Below are 12,273 nucleotides of genomic sequence, written 5' to 3'. Positions count from 1 at the left end.
AGGTAACTTCCATTAGAAAACAAAAAAATTGATTGTTCCATGATGTTTTTTGAATTAAAAACAAATTAAGTTATTGTTGACAAGATGTAATTTAAAAAAAATTTCAATGTCTGACAAAACCTTATCTGTAAGAATTCTTACATAACCTGATAGCTCTGATTAAACACTAAGATTGAGTAATGGTCAGTTTACAATCAAATTTTAGAATGGCTTTCGAAATTATTTTACCTTCAACACTGTAAAGAAAATTCCCACCCCCATCTGCTTTCATACATAGAAAAAAAATACTCCAGAGATAAAGGCCTAGTACCTTGAGAGGTCATTAAGAAGACTGAGAACATCCTGAAGTGCGTCATTTCCTGCAGCTTGATTGCCACAACACTCCGTAGCTCGTGCGAGATGGTTGGTAAGAAGGCTGGAGACCTGGCGAGCCAGACCAGAGTGAACAGCTTCTGTTGAACCACCTTTAAAAGTAATGCAAGAATACACAACTGTAATTAACAAAACCAAATGTACACATCTACAAATTCCTTACCCATAAGTTGCAAACAGTAAAAAATATTTTTGTTTTGCTATAGCAAAACTTTTATATATAAAATGTCTTTTATTAAAAATAAAATCTAATACAACATCTATGCCTCATTAGCCAATAGCAACGTGTCTGCAGGTTTATGTATGTCATGGGTGAATCCTATCACAGCAGAAATGCGGGTCTTTGAATTCTCTGGTTATATCTAGACAGAACCAAGTGGCAGACTTGAAGTTATCTGCAACATAAACACCCCCATGAGGATGAAAAAAAGTTACAATTAAAAATAAATAAAAAAAACAAGAAGAAAATCAACTTATTTTTGTATCTACTTGTGCGTTCTTTAGAACCCACACAGTATTGAAGCCATGGTGAGTGAATGCCCTATTTTAGATCCATTTAAACCACTTCTCAGGCACTTGAGCAATTCTAAAGCACGCACTGGAAATACATCTGGCAGTGTTCCTACCTTCTTCTTTCTCCCATTCAACACAGCGATTGGCTAGCACCTGGAAGGCAGCCCAAGCCATGGTGGCCACCTTCTGTTTCTTAGTCTGTTTTTCATTTGAACTGGATTCTGTCTGGCTGCTTAAACTGCAAAGCCGGTCCATAAGTTGCACCAGGCCACTACGTACCAAACACTTCTCTTCGCTCCTGTACAGGAAGAGAAATTCAGATTTTACTTCAGTAACTTTTCAGTTGATAACAAAAGACAGAATGAAAATCCAGAACTTGCTGTTAACTCAGCAATTAATTACTTCAATCTGCAGAAAGATGGTTCTGTCTCTCCCTTGCCCTCCCCAGATGAAATTCTGTATTCTGAGAAAATTTAACAGAATGTTCTGAGATGCTCCTTGTTATGAATAAAGGGAGTATTATTTATACTATTATAATGCTTTCCCTTAAGGCAAAACCTACTAAGGACAGCTGTGGATGCCCTCCTTCCCTTTCTGAAAGAAATACTTTCGTACCTTGTGTAAGGTATAGTGCACAAGAGGCCAATGCTATTTGCACAAGCAATGGGGTAGCGAGCACACAGCGAGACCACAGACGTCATAGTCTCTCCAAAAGCTTCCTGGACTTGTTCCACCATCCCGCCACACGTGAGCTCTTCAATTCTGTTGACAGTTAGATATTTGAAATGGTAGGCTTTCTAGGTTAAATAAAATGAACAAACTTCCAAATATAGCTTAAAAAAAAAATCAGCACATATTAAGAATTACTCAAGGAAGATTTAGAAGCAAAACTGCAAGTCACTTAATGCTTTAACATGAAACATACTTAAACAAGATAGTATGGTAGTTTTACCTCAGACATGGTAAACTGAAATTTAACTACAAACAAAGTACTTACAAAATATTTATCAAAATTTAGATGACAGTATTACTATCAGCAAAATCAACCACTAATACCTAATTAACATGAATTTAGAATTAAGTCAGGAAAGTAAGATACATATTTGTGGACACGTCATCCCAGTGCAAAAGGAAAGCTGATCTACTGCAAAATAGAAGCATTTCTTAGAAGTTTCTGCCTTTTTATCCCACAAGGGCCAAACTGGTTCTTGCAAGCTTTGTCCTGCAAACTTGAGCCCTCACAGCTAGTCACTTCTCAGTTTTTCTTTGCACAAAGCAATTTACTAGCTTCTACAGAGACCAAAACATTTAATTGTTTTCAGAGAAATATACAAACCTTGGTCCTCCCTGAAGTACCATGGTCACCGGGCCTACAAGATGCGTCACACCGCCAACCCGAACAGCTGCCGTCAGCAACTCTCTCATATGCACCAGGGCTTGCTTCCTTGTATTCCCACGACGCCACCTTGTCTGAGCCGCCAGCAGAAAACTGCTGCTGGATACCTAGGAGATTTTGTTTGGTTGGTTTTGTTAATGAGACACAAGCAAGGCACTTCCCTTCTTTGTGAAAGTTTGAACTTGAAAACATAATTATTTAGCACGTTTCAAGTGACGTACCGCTTGGTCAGGATTTGTTCCGATGAAAGCGAATAGTTGCCCCAGTAAGACGCTGTATGTGGGTTTATCTCTGCTGTCCTCAATGGTCAGAGACTGGAGAAGAGTGAAAGAGCTACTTCTATGGCTGGTAACATGACGGCGCCTACGAGAATACAGGATAATTACACCTGGCAGCTCTAACCTCATCCCATGGAAAAAACCCAAACAAAGTCCTATGCTTGCAAAGTTCATGATGATTTTAACAACACAGGCCACATTATTGTAAAACAGCTTAGTGGAATAAACCCTTGTGTACCTTTGACTTGATCTAGCAAACTCGATATCTTCGTTACCAATCATTTCTAAGTCAGATGGTGCTGACATACTGCGAAGGAAGACAGGCTGGCGGACTGCGTGAGATATCACTTTTGTTTCGGATGCTGATTTGCAGGCTGCAACGTTATACAATATGAAAGAATGTCACTCCTGGTGTAGGAGGTTATTTACAAACTGTTTTTAAAATCACTGTGGACATGTCAATGAAAGCTATAACACAGGGTGGGGAAAACACAGTCTAAGCAAGAACTTGCAACTCAATTCTGAGGACTTTCCTGTTTTCAGGTATTGTTTCAAGTTAGTTTTGTTTTGACTGCGCTAAGCATATTTTCCCCCCACTAATTCAGGAGACTAAAGTTTAAATTACACATATTATTACTCAGACCTTAATCTACCATCATTATGACTACCAGAAAACACAGACTCAACTTCATTTACTGTAAGAGAATTTATTTAATTTGAAAAAGTAAAAAAAAAAAAGGTTTCATTTTAATTGAAGTGAAAGAGGGAAAATAAGAGACAGGGAATAAATTCTACCTTTAGGAAAAAGAACAATGCTGGTAATGAGATATATACCTGGCGTCTCTGCAGGGGTACCAGATATACTTCTTGTGATACCAGACTGTGCTGCAATGGTGACATGTAATAACAGCTCTGCTCTGTTCATCAAGCTCTTAACTAATGTTTTTGTTTTTGCTAGGGGATGAGAGGTCTTCTGTATCAGTGAATTCACCTCTTGAAAAAACTTCTCCCTAAGATTATGAAAGAAAAATAAAAGAAGCAAACTCAATTATGTTTTAATGCCTTCTGAAATAAAGTGTTACTGTGAGAAAGGTTATTTTAAAGAAGACATATAGCATCAATCTATTCTATGCCAACAAGGTAGAAAGCAGAAAAAAATTAAAGAAATAAACAAGTGATTTTTTAGTAAGTACTCGTAACTGTAAGTACTAATATTAATATATTTAGCACAAATGTTTCTAATGATTTAATCAGATATTGCTAGACAGATGGGAAAATTAAGTTTTAAAGTATTTGCATCCCTCGTTAGAAGTTGATCTGAATGTTCCTGCCCCTGAAGATTGTTTTCTTTCTATAGGTCTATTAGCCTTTAATGAAATTAGACATAAAACTTTTTCAAACATTTAGTGCCAGCTTCTATTTCACATCATTAAGTATCACAGGGTACAATGAGATTCAAGTACCTGCTTCAATAAGCTTTTATGTACGTATGCAACTTTAACCCCGCATACCTACTTTTGGAACTCACTGGAATTCCACAGCTGCTTAAAACTTCCCTGTCTTTTAAGTACCTTGCCTAAATGATACCCTCCACAGCCAGCTACTAACCTTAATGCCAGGACCACATTCTCAAGATCACTTCCGTCAAAAGAAACTTCTTTCATTGAACACAGAAGTTCTAGTTCTTTCATCTTGCTCTAAACAAAGTGAAGGAAAAGGATGAACATGTTTGATTGAGAGAGCAGCATGAAGCAGGAGCACCCACAGCAGCCACAACGCTTACCTCATTGAAGTGATAATCATAAAAGAATGGGACATTGTTCTCCAGCTTCCCATGCATGGCGTCATCTACCTCATTCTGCCATTTCTGTTCCAGCTCAGCCACACTCTAATAAAGAGACAAAAAAAATAACACTTATTGCAGTTGTTCGTCTTAAGGAGTAGATGAGATCTTAAAAGAAGAAATCTGAGTACATTTTGTATTTCTATGTTTCTAAAATGTTGATAATACACCTTTATTCCCAAAAAGGACCTTCTATTTTGTGTAATTTTAGTTTTACCTGCAATTGTCTCTCCATGGCATTTAGCTTCTTAAAGGTCTCTCCCATAATTTTACAAAGTAAATCATATTCTTCGGCATGTTCTTCCTGATATTGGAAATTTATCAGGGACTGGAGTGCATCAACCAAATTCAAATGTTTAATCACACATGAAACTACCATCTCCTCCATTACTTCTGGCTGAATCACTTCCCTAGGGTTATAGGTAAAGCCAAACTGATTAAGCAAGAATAATGGACAAACTTTGACAATTCATATTTACAATTTGCTAGGATGCTGCATTCACAAACAAGTATTTACAGAATATTAAATGCATACCATTGTAGATGACACGCATGCCGCACCCTTATTCATTGCTTTTTTAGCTTGCTCACTTTGGCACCAAACATTACAAAAATTAAAAGTCAAATTGGAAAAATAGAGCAAAAACAACAACTACTTACTTAATACTGGGCCTAAATTGAGGCCGAGCACGTCCAGAAATTTCCCTGAGTTTTATCATGATTCCTGGAGGCAGCCTAATCCTAGGCAAATCAAAATAGTGTCCAACAGGAGGCACAAGAACATCAGAAGGATATGTAAATTCTCTATCTTCATCTATAGTAAGAGGCAATGGAGAAGGGCTTGGTGTAAGGGCTGGAGATATTACACCATTTGCTTCCACCTGCCACTGGCACCTGGAAAAATAAATAAAAACAGAAGAAAAGGATTTTCAAATATTTGGTTTTTTCCTAACTCTTCTCCCTCATTCAGAAAGACACATTAGTCAGCAACACATCAGAAAGACAGGCTACATATTAAGTGTGGCTGGTACCAAGCATACATAGCCCAATCCTCCCCTACTTATTCTAAAGAAACCCTCTATTCTAGAGAATATTTCCTTAGTTTTAGGCAACGCAAAAGCGCTGAACAAACTCTGCAGGATAAGTTAACAAAACAATCACCTTAAAATATGAGGCCTGAGCACAAAAGTCACCTACCCTCAGAAAAAAAAAAAAACACACAGGGGAACTTAGATTAAATATTGGGTTTTTACCTTTGTAATAGTTTAGATCTTAACAGCTCTTGACAGGTTTCTTCATCTTTGGTAATTTCTGGTCCATTGTATAATATTCGCAGCATAGAACAAGCTAACACAGAAAGGCCAAGTGCCAGGTCAACTAAGAATGGCAAGCCTCCTGACACGTCCTCTGAAGACTCCTGTAGTAGGAATAGTGATAAGTTGCACTAATCAAACAATCATGAAGTCCTTCCCCAACATATTTCAAGATAGGAGATTTTATATTTTTATATATAATCTTATATATAAAGATATATATAGCTCTCATACGCCTCTTACACAGAGGTATATTGAAAAAATGCTTTAACAATTTAAAGCAATATGTAAGAACACCTCAAGACAAAAAACAAAGGATTTAAACATTATTTTCCTGAACCAAGAAAGAAAACGAAAAGTTATTTTTGGTTCAGTCATTTTCTGGCCTGCAGATCTATCATCTCGCAGACCTAGTCCTAGCTTCCTGGTACTGGGATTCAAGTTTCCTTTTGTTTGATCCCAGTGTCCCTTCCCACTCTTCTGTATAGGCTGGAATCATTAATCCCTCATTAGATCTCCAATTTCCAGGTTGTTACGAGATAGCCATCTATTCAAAGAAATCCTGATGTACAAGCAGCAAGTGAGATTTAAAGGGACTTCATCCAAGTCCAGTGCCAATGACGAGAGCTAGGTAAGACATATTTGATAATAACTACCTTAATAAACCCCTAAGCATGCTACAGACCATGCCACAGGCTATCTCTAGCTAAGGAAGCCAAGCGTCTAAAACTTAGGTCCTTTACATTGGAAAAAGATGATTTGTCTTATTGCCAAAATAAGTAATCTTATTACTGTTTTAGATTTCAAATGTTAACTTCCGAATTTGAAGTACAATTCCATTTGATCTGAAGTGTGTAACAGAAGATAAATCGAAGCTGAACCTATCCCATGGAATCTGTCATGTTTGAGTACCTGTGCTCGAACAGTGCAAGCAAAGCCCCACATAGCTTTGTCTGGAGTGTTGTGCTCACGACCACTCCGCATTTCAAAGGAGAAGGTGACTGTATCTCCTTCCACCTTAAAATTTTGATGGAGAGGAGGGGAAAAAAAAAAAAAAAAAAAAAAAAAGAGATACATTTAAGAATTGAGGCAAACAAACAGGCTTCTCATAAAAGTGACTTATTTTATGGATTAATGTTTTTAATGACAGTTATCTAAATAGTATTTTTAACTCCAATTATATACTCTGATTTAAGATTTTTCCCTTTTTGTAAGGATATCTTTTAGTGGACAATTTGATTTTAATTTTGCTGCTGGCTAACTATAGTAAAACAAAAGCCACCACTGTAGTTGTAGAATCAAAACCAGAATATATCAGTCTGTGTTACTTAGCCTTAATTTTAATCAAAACGCTTTCATTATTTGTCTGGAAAAAACCAAGCAATAATCAACACTTCTTTTCCTGATAGAAGACAGACAAGCTCTTAAATAAGAATGTCAACACATTAATACAAGATTTTGCTGAAGAACAGTATAAAAATCTGTCTGACAAAAAAAATAAAATCAATGACATTCCATTAATTATGAACAATGGAGTGCTTGTCTGAAATTGCTTTCCCGTTTATTACTTCTTGTTTTCCTTTTTGAAATCATTTTGTTATACACATAAGCCCCGTTTTAGTGTGGGATAGTATAGCAGCACAAACACATAAGAAAAAAAAATCATACTGCATACAATCTGAGGGAACATACTGCAAAATTACTGAAATACTGAAGTTTCATGAAGTGTAAGGGATTTTTCTGTCTTAGCTTTACTGCCAAAAGCATCTAAAGTAATTTTAAAACTCAACACAAATGGTTGGAAAACTGCTACATTTACTACTTGTTATATTTGTGGGCTAGTGCTAAAAAAATGCAGTCATGCCCACAGACCTTAAGAAAATATGCACAGCCCCAGACTGCACAAGAATTTCTCCTAGGAAGATATACTTATGAGACCAGTTGTGCCATTAGAGATTCCAGGACTGAAACATACCAATAACGCATTCCAGTAAGACATAACAAAACAAGATAAACTCAAAGAGAAGCCTTACACATAACACAGAGTTTAAAGTTATCCCCCAAGGACATAACAGCCCACTTATGAAGTGATCTCCAACCGTACACTTAAAAGCTTGGACTTCATTGCTATAAGGATTAAAATGGACTCAGCATGGTTTCCAAAGGGGATTTTTCTACACGAAATATTGTTGGATTATAATACTGTACCTTTACTAAGTCTTTCGGCCAACCAGTTCCTAAGACACTACGGCTGCCATATCCCAGTGTATTGCCTCCATACTCAGCAACCTTCCTACTGTTTGTGTTAGGACCAGCATAGATCACCAACTTCAAAACATAAAATACACTGTTAGACTGTAAGAGAAAAACAAGAAAATCTAATAATAATAATAATACTTAGCACTTACACCGCGCTTTATATTTTCAAAGCGCTTTATCAACATTAACAAATCCTCACAACAGCCCTGTGAGGTGAGTAGGCAAGTATTATTATCCCCATTTTACAGATGGGGAAACTGAGGCAGAGAGGAAATTGAGTGACTCGCCCCCAAGGTCACACAGCAAGTCAGCAGCAGAATTGGGAGTAGAAGCCAGGAGAAATCCTAACTTCTAGTCCTCATGCTGGGATAACTAGAACATACCGCCTCTCTACTAATAAATGGATTACTCCTGCTCCCATCAAAGTTAATAATTTGTCAGTGACTTCAGCAGGAACATGCCAAGGCCCAAAGTTTTCTGGAGGAGTTTAACCAGCAATGGGTGACACTAATATTAGAGATGCTTATAACTAACTAATGGGAGTGAGTATCGCAGGACTTGCTCTATGTTGAAGAACATATGGCAACAATTAGTAAGCAGCACAAGTAGCTCTGATTATACAACGTAAATAAGCACTATCAGTTGTGCTCTTGAAATTGAAAATACTTGTTGATATTAATCCATTTAAACAAGCCATTTATCATCAGGGGGAGGAGGGAAAAGTAACCCTTCCAGTTCTGCCCAGTTTAAACAAACTCTGCTGATCTGAGTCACCATGAAATGAACTATTAAAAAAAAAAAAAAAAAAGAAAAAAGGAAGAGTTGGTATGAACAAACACAACAAACTCCCCTGCCCCCAAACCCCACACCTCTGTAGCCTACTACATTTCTCCTATTTCATAACTACCACTACTCCTGACACCTTTTCAGAAAACTTCCTAATTAACAGAGCCTGACTCTTAACAAGAGATCCTCATAACTGATAGGATTTAAACACTGAAACAATCGCTGGATGTTATGCTCTGAAACAATACACAAGAGGAATTAAGTATACAGTCTTTTTGGATTGTTTCTTCAAGAATAATAGAAATTAAACATGAACCACTTATTTTCATCTTCCTGCCTTTCATGTCAACTCTTTGTACATTTAACATAACATATTGAACGTACACATAACAGAAGATGAAACTCAAGAATTCTTTTCAAAAAAGTTATTCACACTTGTGCCACACAAGAAATTGCCTCTCTGCGTCCCTGTACTTTACAGCCTTTAAGTAAGTAGACTGGGACATTACAGCATACACTAAATAAGATCCTGTCATTAAAAACCTCCTGCATTATCCTGATCACTGGAAATAAGATGTCATGAAAGACAAGGGGTAGAAAAGATGAAAATGGGAAATACTGCTGACGGAATATATACAAAAAAAGAATTTCCGAGTTGGCGCTTGCTTACCTTATCATAATCATATTGTGAAGAACATCTGTTGTCAAATCTAAGATATAAACAGCGGGCTCCTGGAATGTGTACAGTTTCTTTAAATTTATAGTTATCCCTGACGGGGTGAACTGTTTCTACAGTCTTCCCAGCAGCCCAGGGAGCAGGGATTTTTAAACCCGTAAGAAAACCTGGCTCTTCTTTCTCTTCCAGCATTCTGAAATTAGAGTGAAAAATTAGTCCTAAAATTCAACATGTAGATTGCTACTATATATTCACACATCAAACTATAAAGCACTTAAAATCACCTCTCAGTATTGATACATAGCAACACAAAGTATTGACTCTTTGTTTTAGGCATAACATGCAGAACTTAAGTAGTGTGAACTCTATACAGAGGAAATAACTATGCCAATCTCTAATCTGTAAAATCTGAACTTTTCCCCATGCTTTCCACTTGGCAAATGATGGTAAACAAGCTAAGTACCACCACAAAAAAGTAAACGGTACTATATATGGATTCTAATGCACAACTGGTAGCATAAAAAAACCCTTCCCTCCTGGGACAGCACCCAAAACCGATTATACTGTCATAAAACAATATGCCTAATATTCCACTGAAGTTTATAATTTGGAGGAGGATTGAAAATAAATCCTTCAGGGTTTTAACACAGTATATTACACATTATCACAAGTTGTTTAACACTACAAACAGCTATGATAGGCATTTTTTATTTAATTTAGCTGCGTGTTTCTGTTTCTAAGCAGAAGCTGTGTAACTTTGAGCTGAGACACAAGATTTAAATGCTGAGACACAAGGACTTAGAAAGCATTATATTTCTATGTAAATGAAACCATTAATATCTTTCCAATAGTTTTAATACCGTATCTCATGCTGCCAGAGCAATTTAATCATGATGGTCCTCCTTAGCCCAATTTATTGTAAGAGGAAGATTTAGAATCAATTCCTAATGTTTCAGGTGAAGGAAAAAACAAAACAAACCACACCCTGTGCAAACAACCTGAAGATGTTAATCATTTCATTTTATATGCAGTTAATTTTAGAACTAATTGCCTTTTGTAAAGGCTTATATATCCCTAAGACAGTGTTACAAACCATTACAGCTTTGCCTTAAAAAAAAAAAATAAAGAAAAAACCAAGATTGCTGTTTTAAGATTTATCCCACAGCAATGGTAAAATGAACATTACAGCCAAGATATTTTATCCCATGAAGAGACCCAAATGTAAAGAAAAATCACCTCTCATCAGGTAGCAGCTTCCCTTTCTGTTCTGATGCACTACTGGGGGAACTGTTCAGTTCTGAGAAAACTGGAGACTGAGTTTTAAGCAGCAGTGCAGTCTGCGGCACAAAATATACAGCGTTAGAAACGTGCAAACAGTACATCATTTTAAGATCTCGTTATTGAAATATATTAAAAATCACACTGTACATGTTGTCATTGACAATAAATCATGACTTAGTAGCTGTTGTACCAAGTCAGGTTTAATATTCAGCATTATCAGCTCCTGTAGCTGTTGAGCAATTCTTAAACTACGGTCTGTGAATCACTTACCGCAGAAAGTTAACCAAGATCTACAGCATTTTAGAACGTGCATGCCACATCTTTTTTGCTTTGTAGACAACCGTTGACAGAAAGACTGTACCTGACTTGTGTAAAGAACCAGCTGCACCAGCTGAGGCATCAAGGCATCAGCCATAGTTAGAGTCTGCAAATTTGGATGCATCAGAGATGTCAGTAGGACGGGAAGCAGATGACCAAGCATAGTAGCCTTTGTAATTTGCTCCAGGCCTTTTAGTCTGTAAAGAGAGTCAAGGTTTATATAGTAACAATTATTTTCATGGAGTATCCCTACCAGTTTTAGTCATCTGTTTAATCTTGTAACAAACTGTGTAAGTAGGCAGTTCAAAATTCAGCAACAAACACTTGCATTATATTTAAAAAAAAACAAACAAAACCTTACTATCTTGAAAATATTACAATCTCTCCAAAGCATCCTAGTCTTTGCTGTCAATTCTTACTAAGCAATGGTAGACAAGACAGTAACTCAAGAGTTCAATAATTACTTAGAAAATTATAAACTCCCATGGGCAGGGGATTAAAGTCCGCATCAAACACGAATGTATTTGTTCAGCATGTGTATCAGGCTCCTAGCACACGTAGCTCAAAGTACTTTAAAAGAATCTCTATCTACAAAGATATATTTGAGCATAAAACCCATCTGAAAATATCCCAAAGGAATTGCGTATTGTCAATAAACAAAAGTAATCTTGCAGGCACAGAAAGCGTAGAAACCAAAACCTGAAACACAACTGGGAGAGAGAGGTGTTTGTTCAATGAGAGCAAAGGTTCACAGCTTGTGTTTACATCCCATTCAAAGCTTAAGTATGAAGTTATAAAGAATAAGTAATGCTAACTGTACTTGCACAATAAGCCACAACAAGCAACAGTTTACTGTAGCATACTCATACTTGTCTTACCTTTGCTCTCTATCAGAAATGTCACTGTTTATTAGTGCTGTAGTGACTTGTTGCAGCATTTCTAATACTTCATCACATCCAGTCAGAATTTGTGTAGCAAGAGACAAAATGCTGGTCTTTAGCTCCTAGGTACAAAGAGAGTTACAGGATACTTACATTCTTAGAGAATACAAAAAAAGGACAACAGAACAAAACGATGGATTTCCAAATTAAAATAATGATAATGTGACCTGGCAGGCCTGCAGCAGTAGATTCATCCAAGACTTAAATTTGATTAATGCTAAGCCCCAAAGTGCTGGGAGAAACTAGGTGCATGTTTTACAGGATGCACATCCAGTTTCTAGAGGGAAGGAATCCCCA

General features: G+C 36.8%; 1 protein-coding gene across 4 annotated transcripts in view; it reads right to left on the bottom strand.

Moving 5' to 3' along the window:
* Positions 1-12,273, bottom strand: part of HECTD4 (HECT domain E3 ubiquitin protein ligase 4) — a 76,713-nt gene that overhangs the window by 33,267 nt on the left and 31,173 nt on the right. For 2 of the 4 annotated variants that reach the window (XM_054220127.1, XM_054220128.1), the window contains exons 18-35: positions 11,914-12,038; positions 11,079-11,232; positions 10,673-10,773; positions 9,431-9,629; positions 7,924-8,070; positions 6,628-6,732; positions 5,656-5,819; positions 5,063-5,296; positions 4,620-4,812; positions 4,343-4,447; positions 4,168-4,256; positions 3,394-3,569; positions 2,798-2,933; positions 2,503-2,644; positions 2,222-2,388; positions 1,501-1,647; positions 999-1,183; positions 311-464 (exon numbers count right to left, since the gene is read on the bottom strand). In XM_054220127.1, coding sequence (XP_054076102.1) covers positions 311-464; positions 999-1,183; positions 1,501-1,647; positions 2,222-2,388; positions 2,503-2,644; positions 2,798-2,933; positions 3,394-3,569; positions 4,168-4,256; positions 4,343-4,447; positions 4,620-4,812; positions 5,063-5,296; positions 5,656-5,819; positions 6,628-6,732; positions 7,924-8,070; positions 9,431-9,629; positions 10,673-10,773; positions 11,079-11,232; positions 11,914-12,038 — 2,723 coding nt within the window. The remainder of the gene's footprint in view (positions 1-310; positions 465-998; positions 1,184-1,500; positions 1,648-2,221; positions 2,389-2,502; positions 2,645-2,797; positions 2,934-3,393; positions 3,570-4,167; positions 4,257-4,342; positions 4,448-4,619; positions 4,813-5,062; positions 5,297-5,655; positions 5,820-6,627; positions 6,733-7,923; positions 8,071-9,430; positions 9,630-10,672; positions 10,774-11,078; positions 11,233-11,913; positions 12,039-12,273) is intronic. The other 2 variants (XM_054220129.1, XM_054220130.1) reach the window with 1 other exon arrangement.

Source organism: Rissa tridactyla, chromosome 13 (assembly GCF_028500815.1).
Source record: "Rissa tridactyla isolate bRisTri1 chromosome 13, bRisTri1.patW.cur.20221130, whole genome shotgun sequence".
In the NCBI taxonomy this organism is placed as follows: Eukaryota; Metazoa; Chordata; class Aves; order Charadriiformes; family Laridae; genus Rissa; species Rissa tridactyla.
The sequence above is the reverse complement of the archived record's forward strand: the minus strand, read 5'-3'. Positions and strand labels throughout refer to the sequence as shown.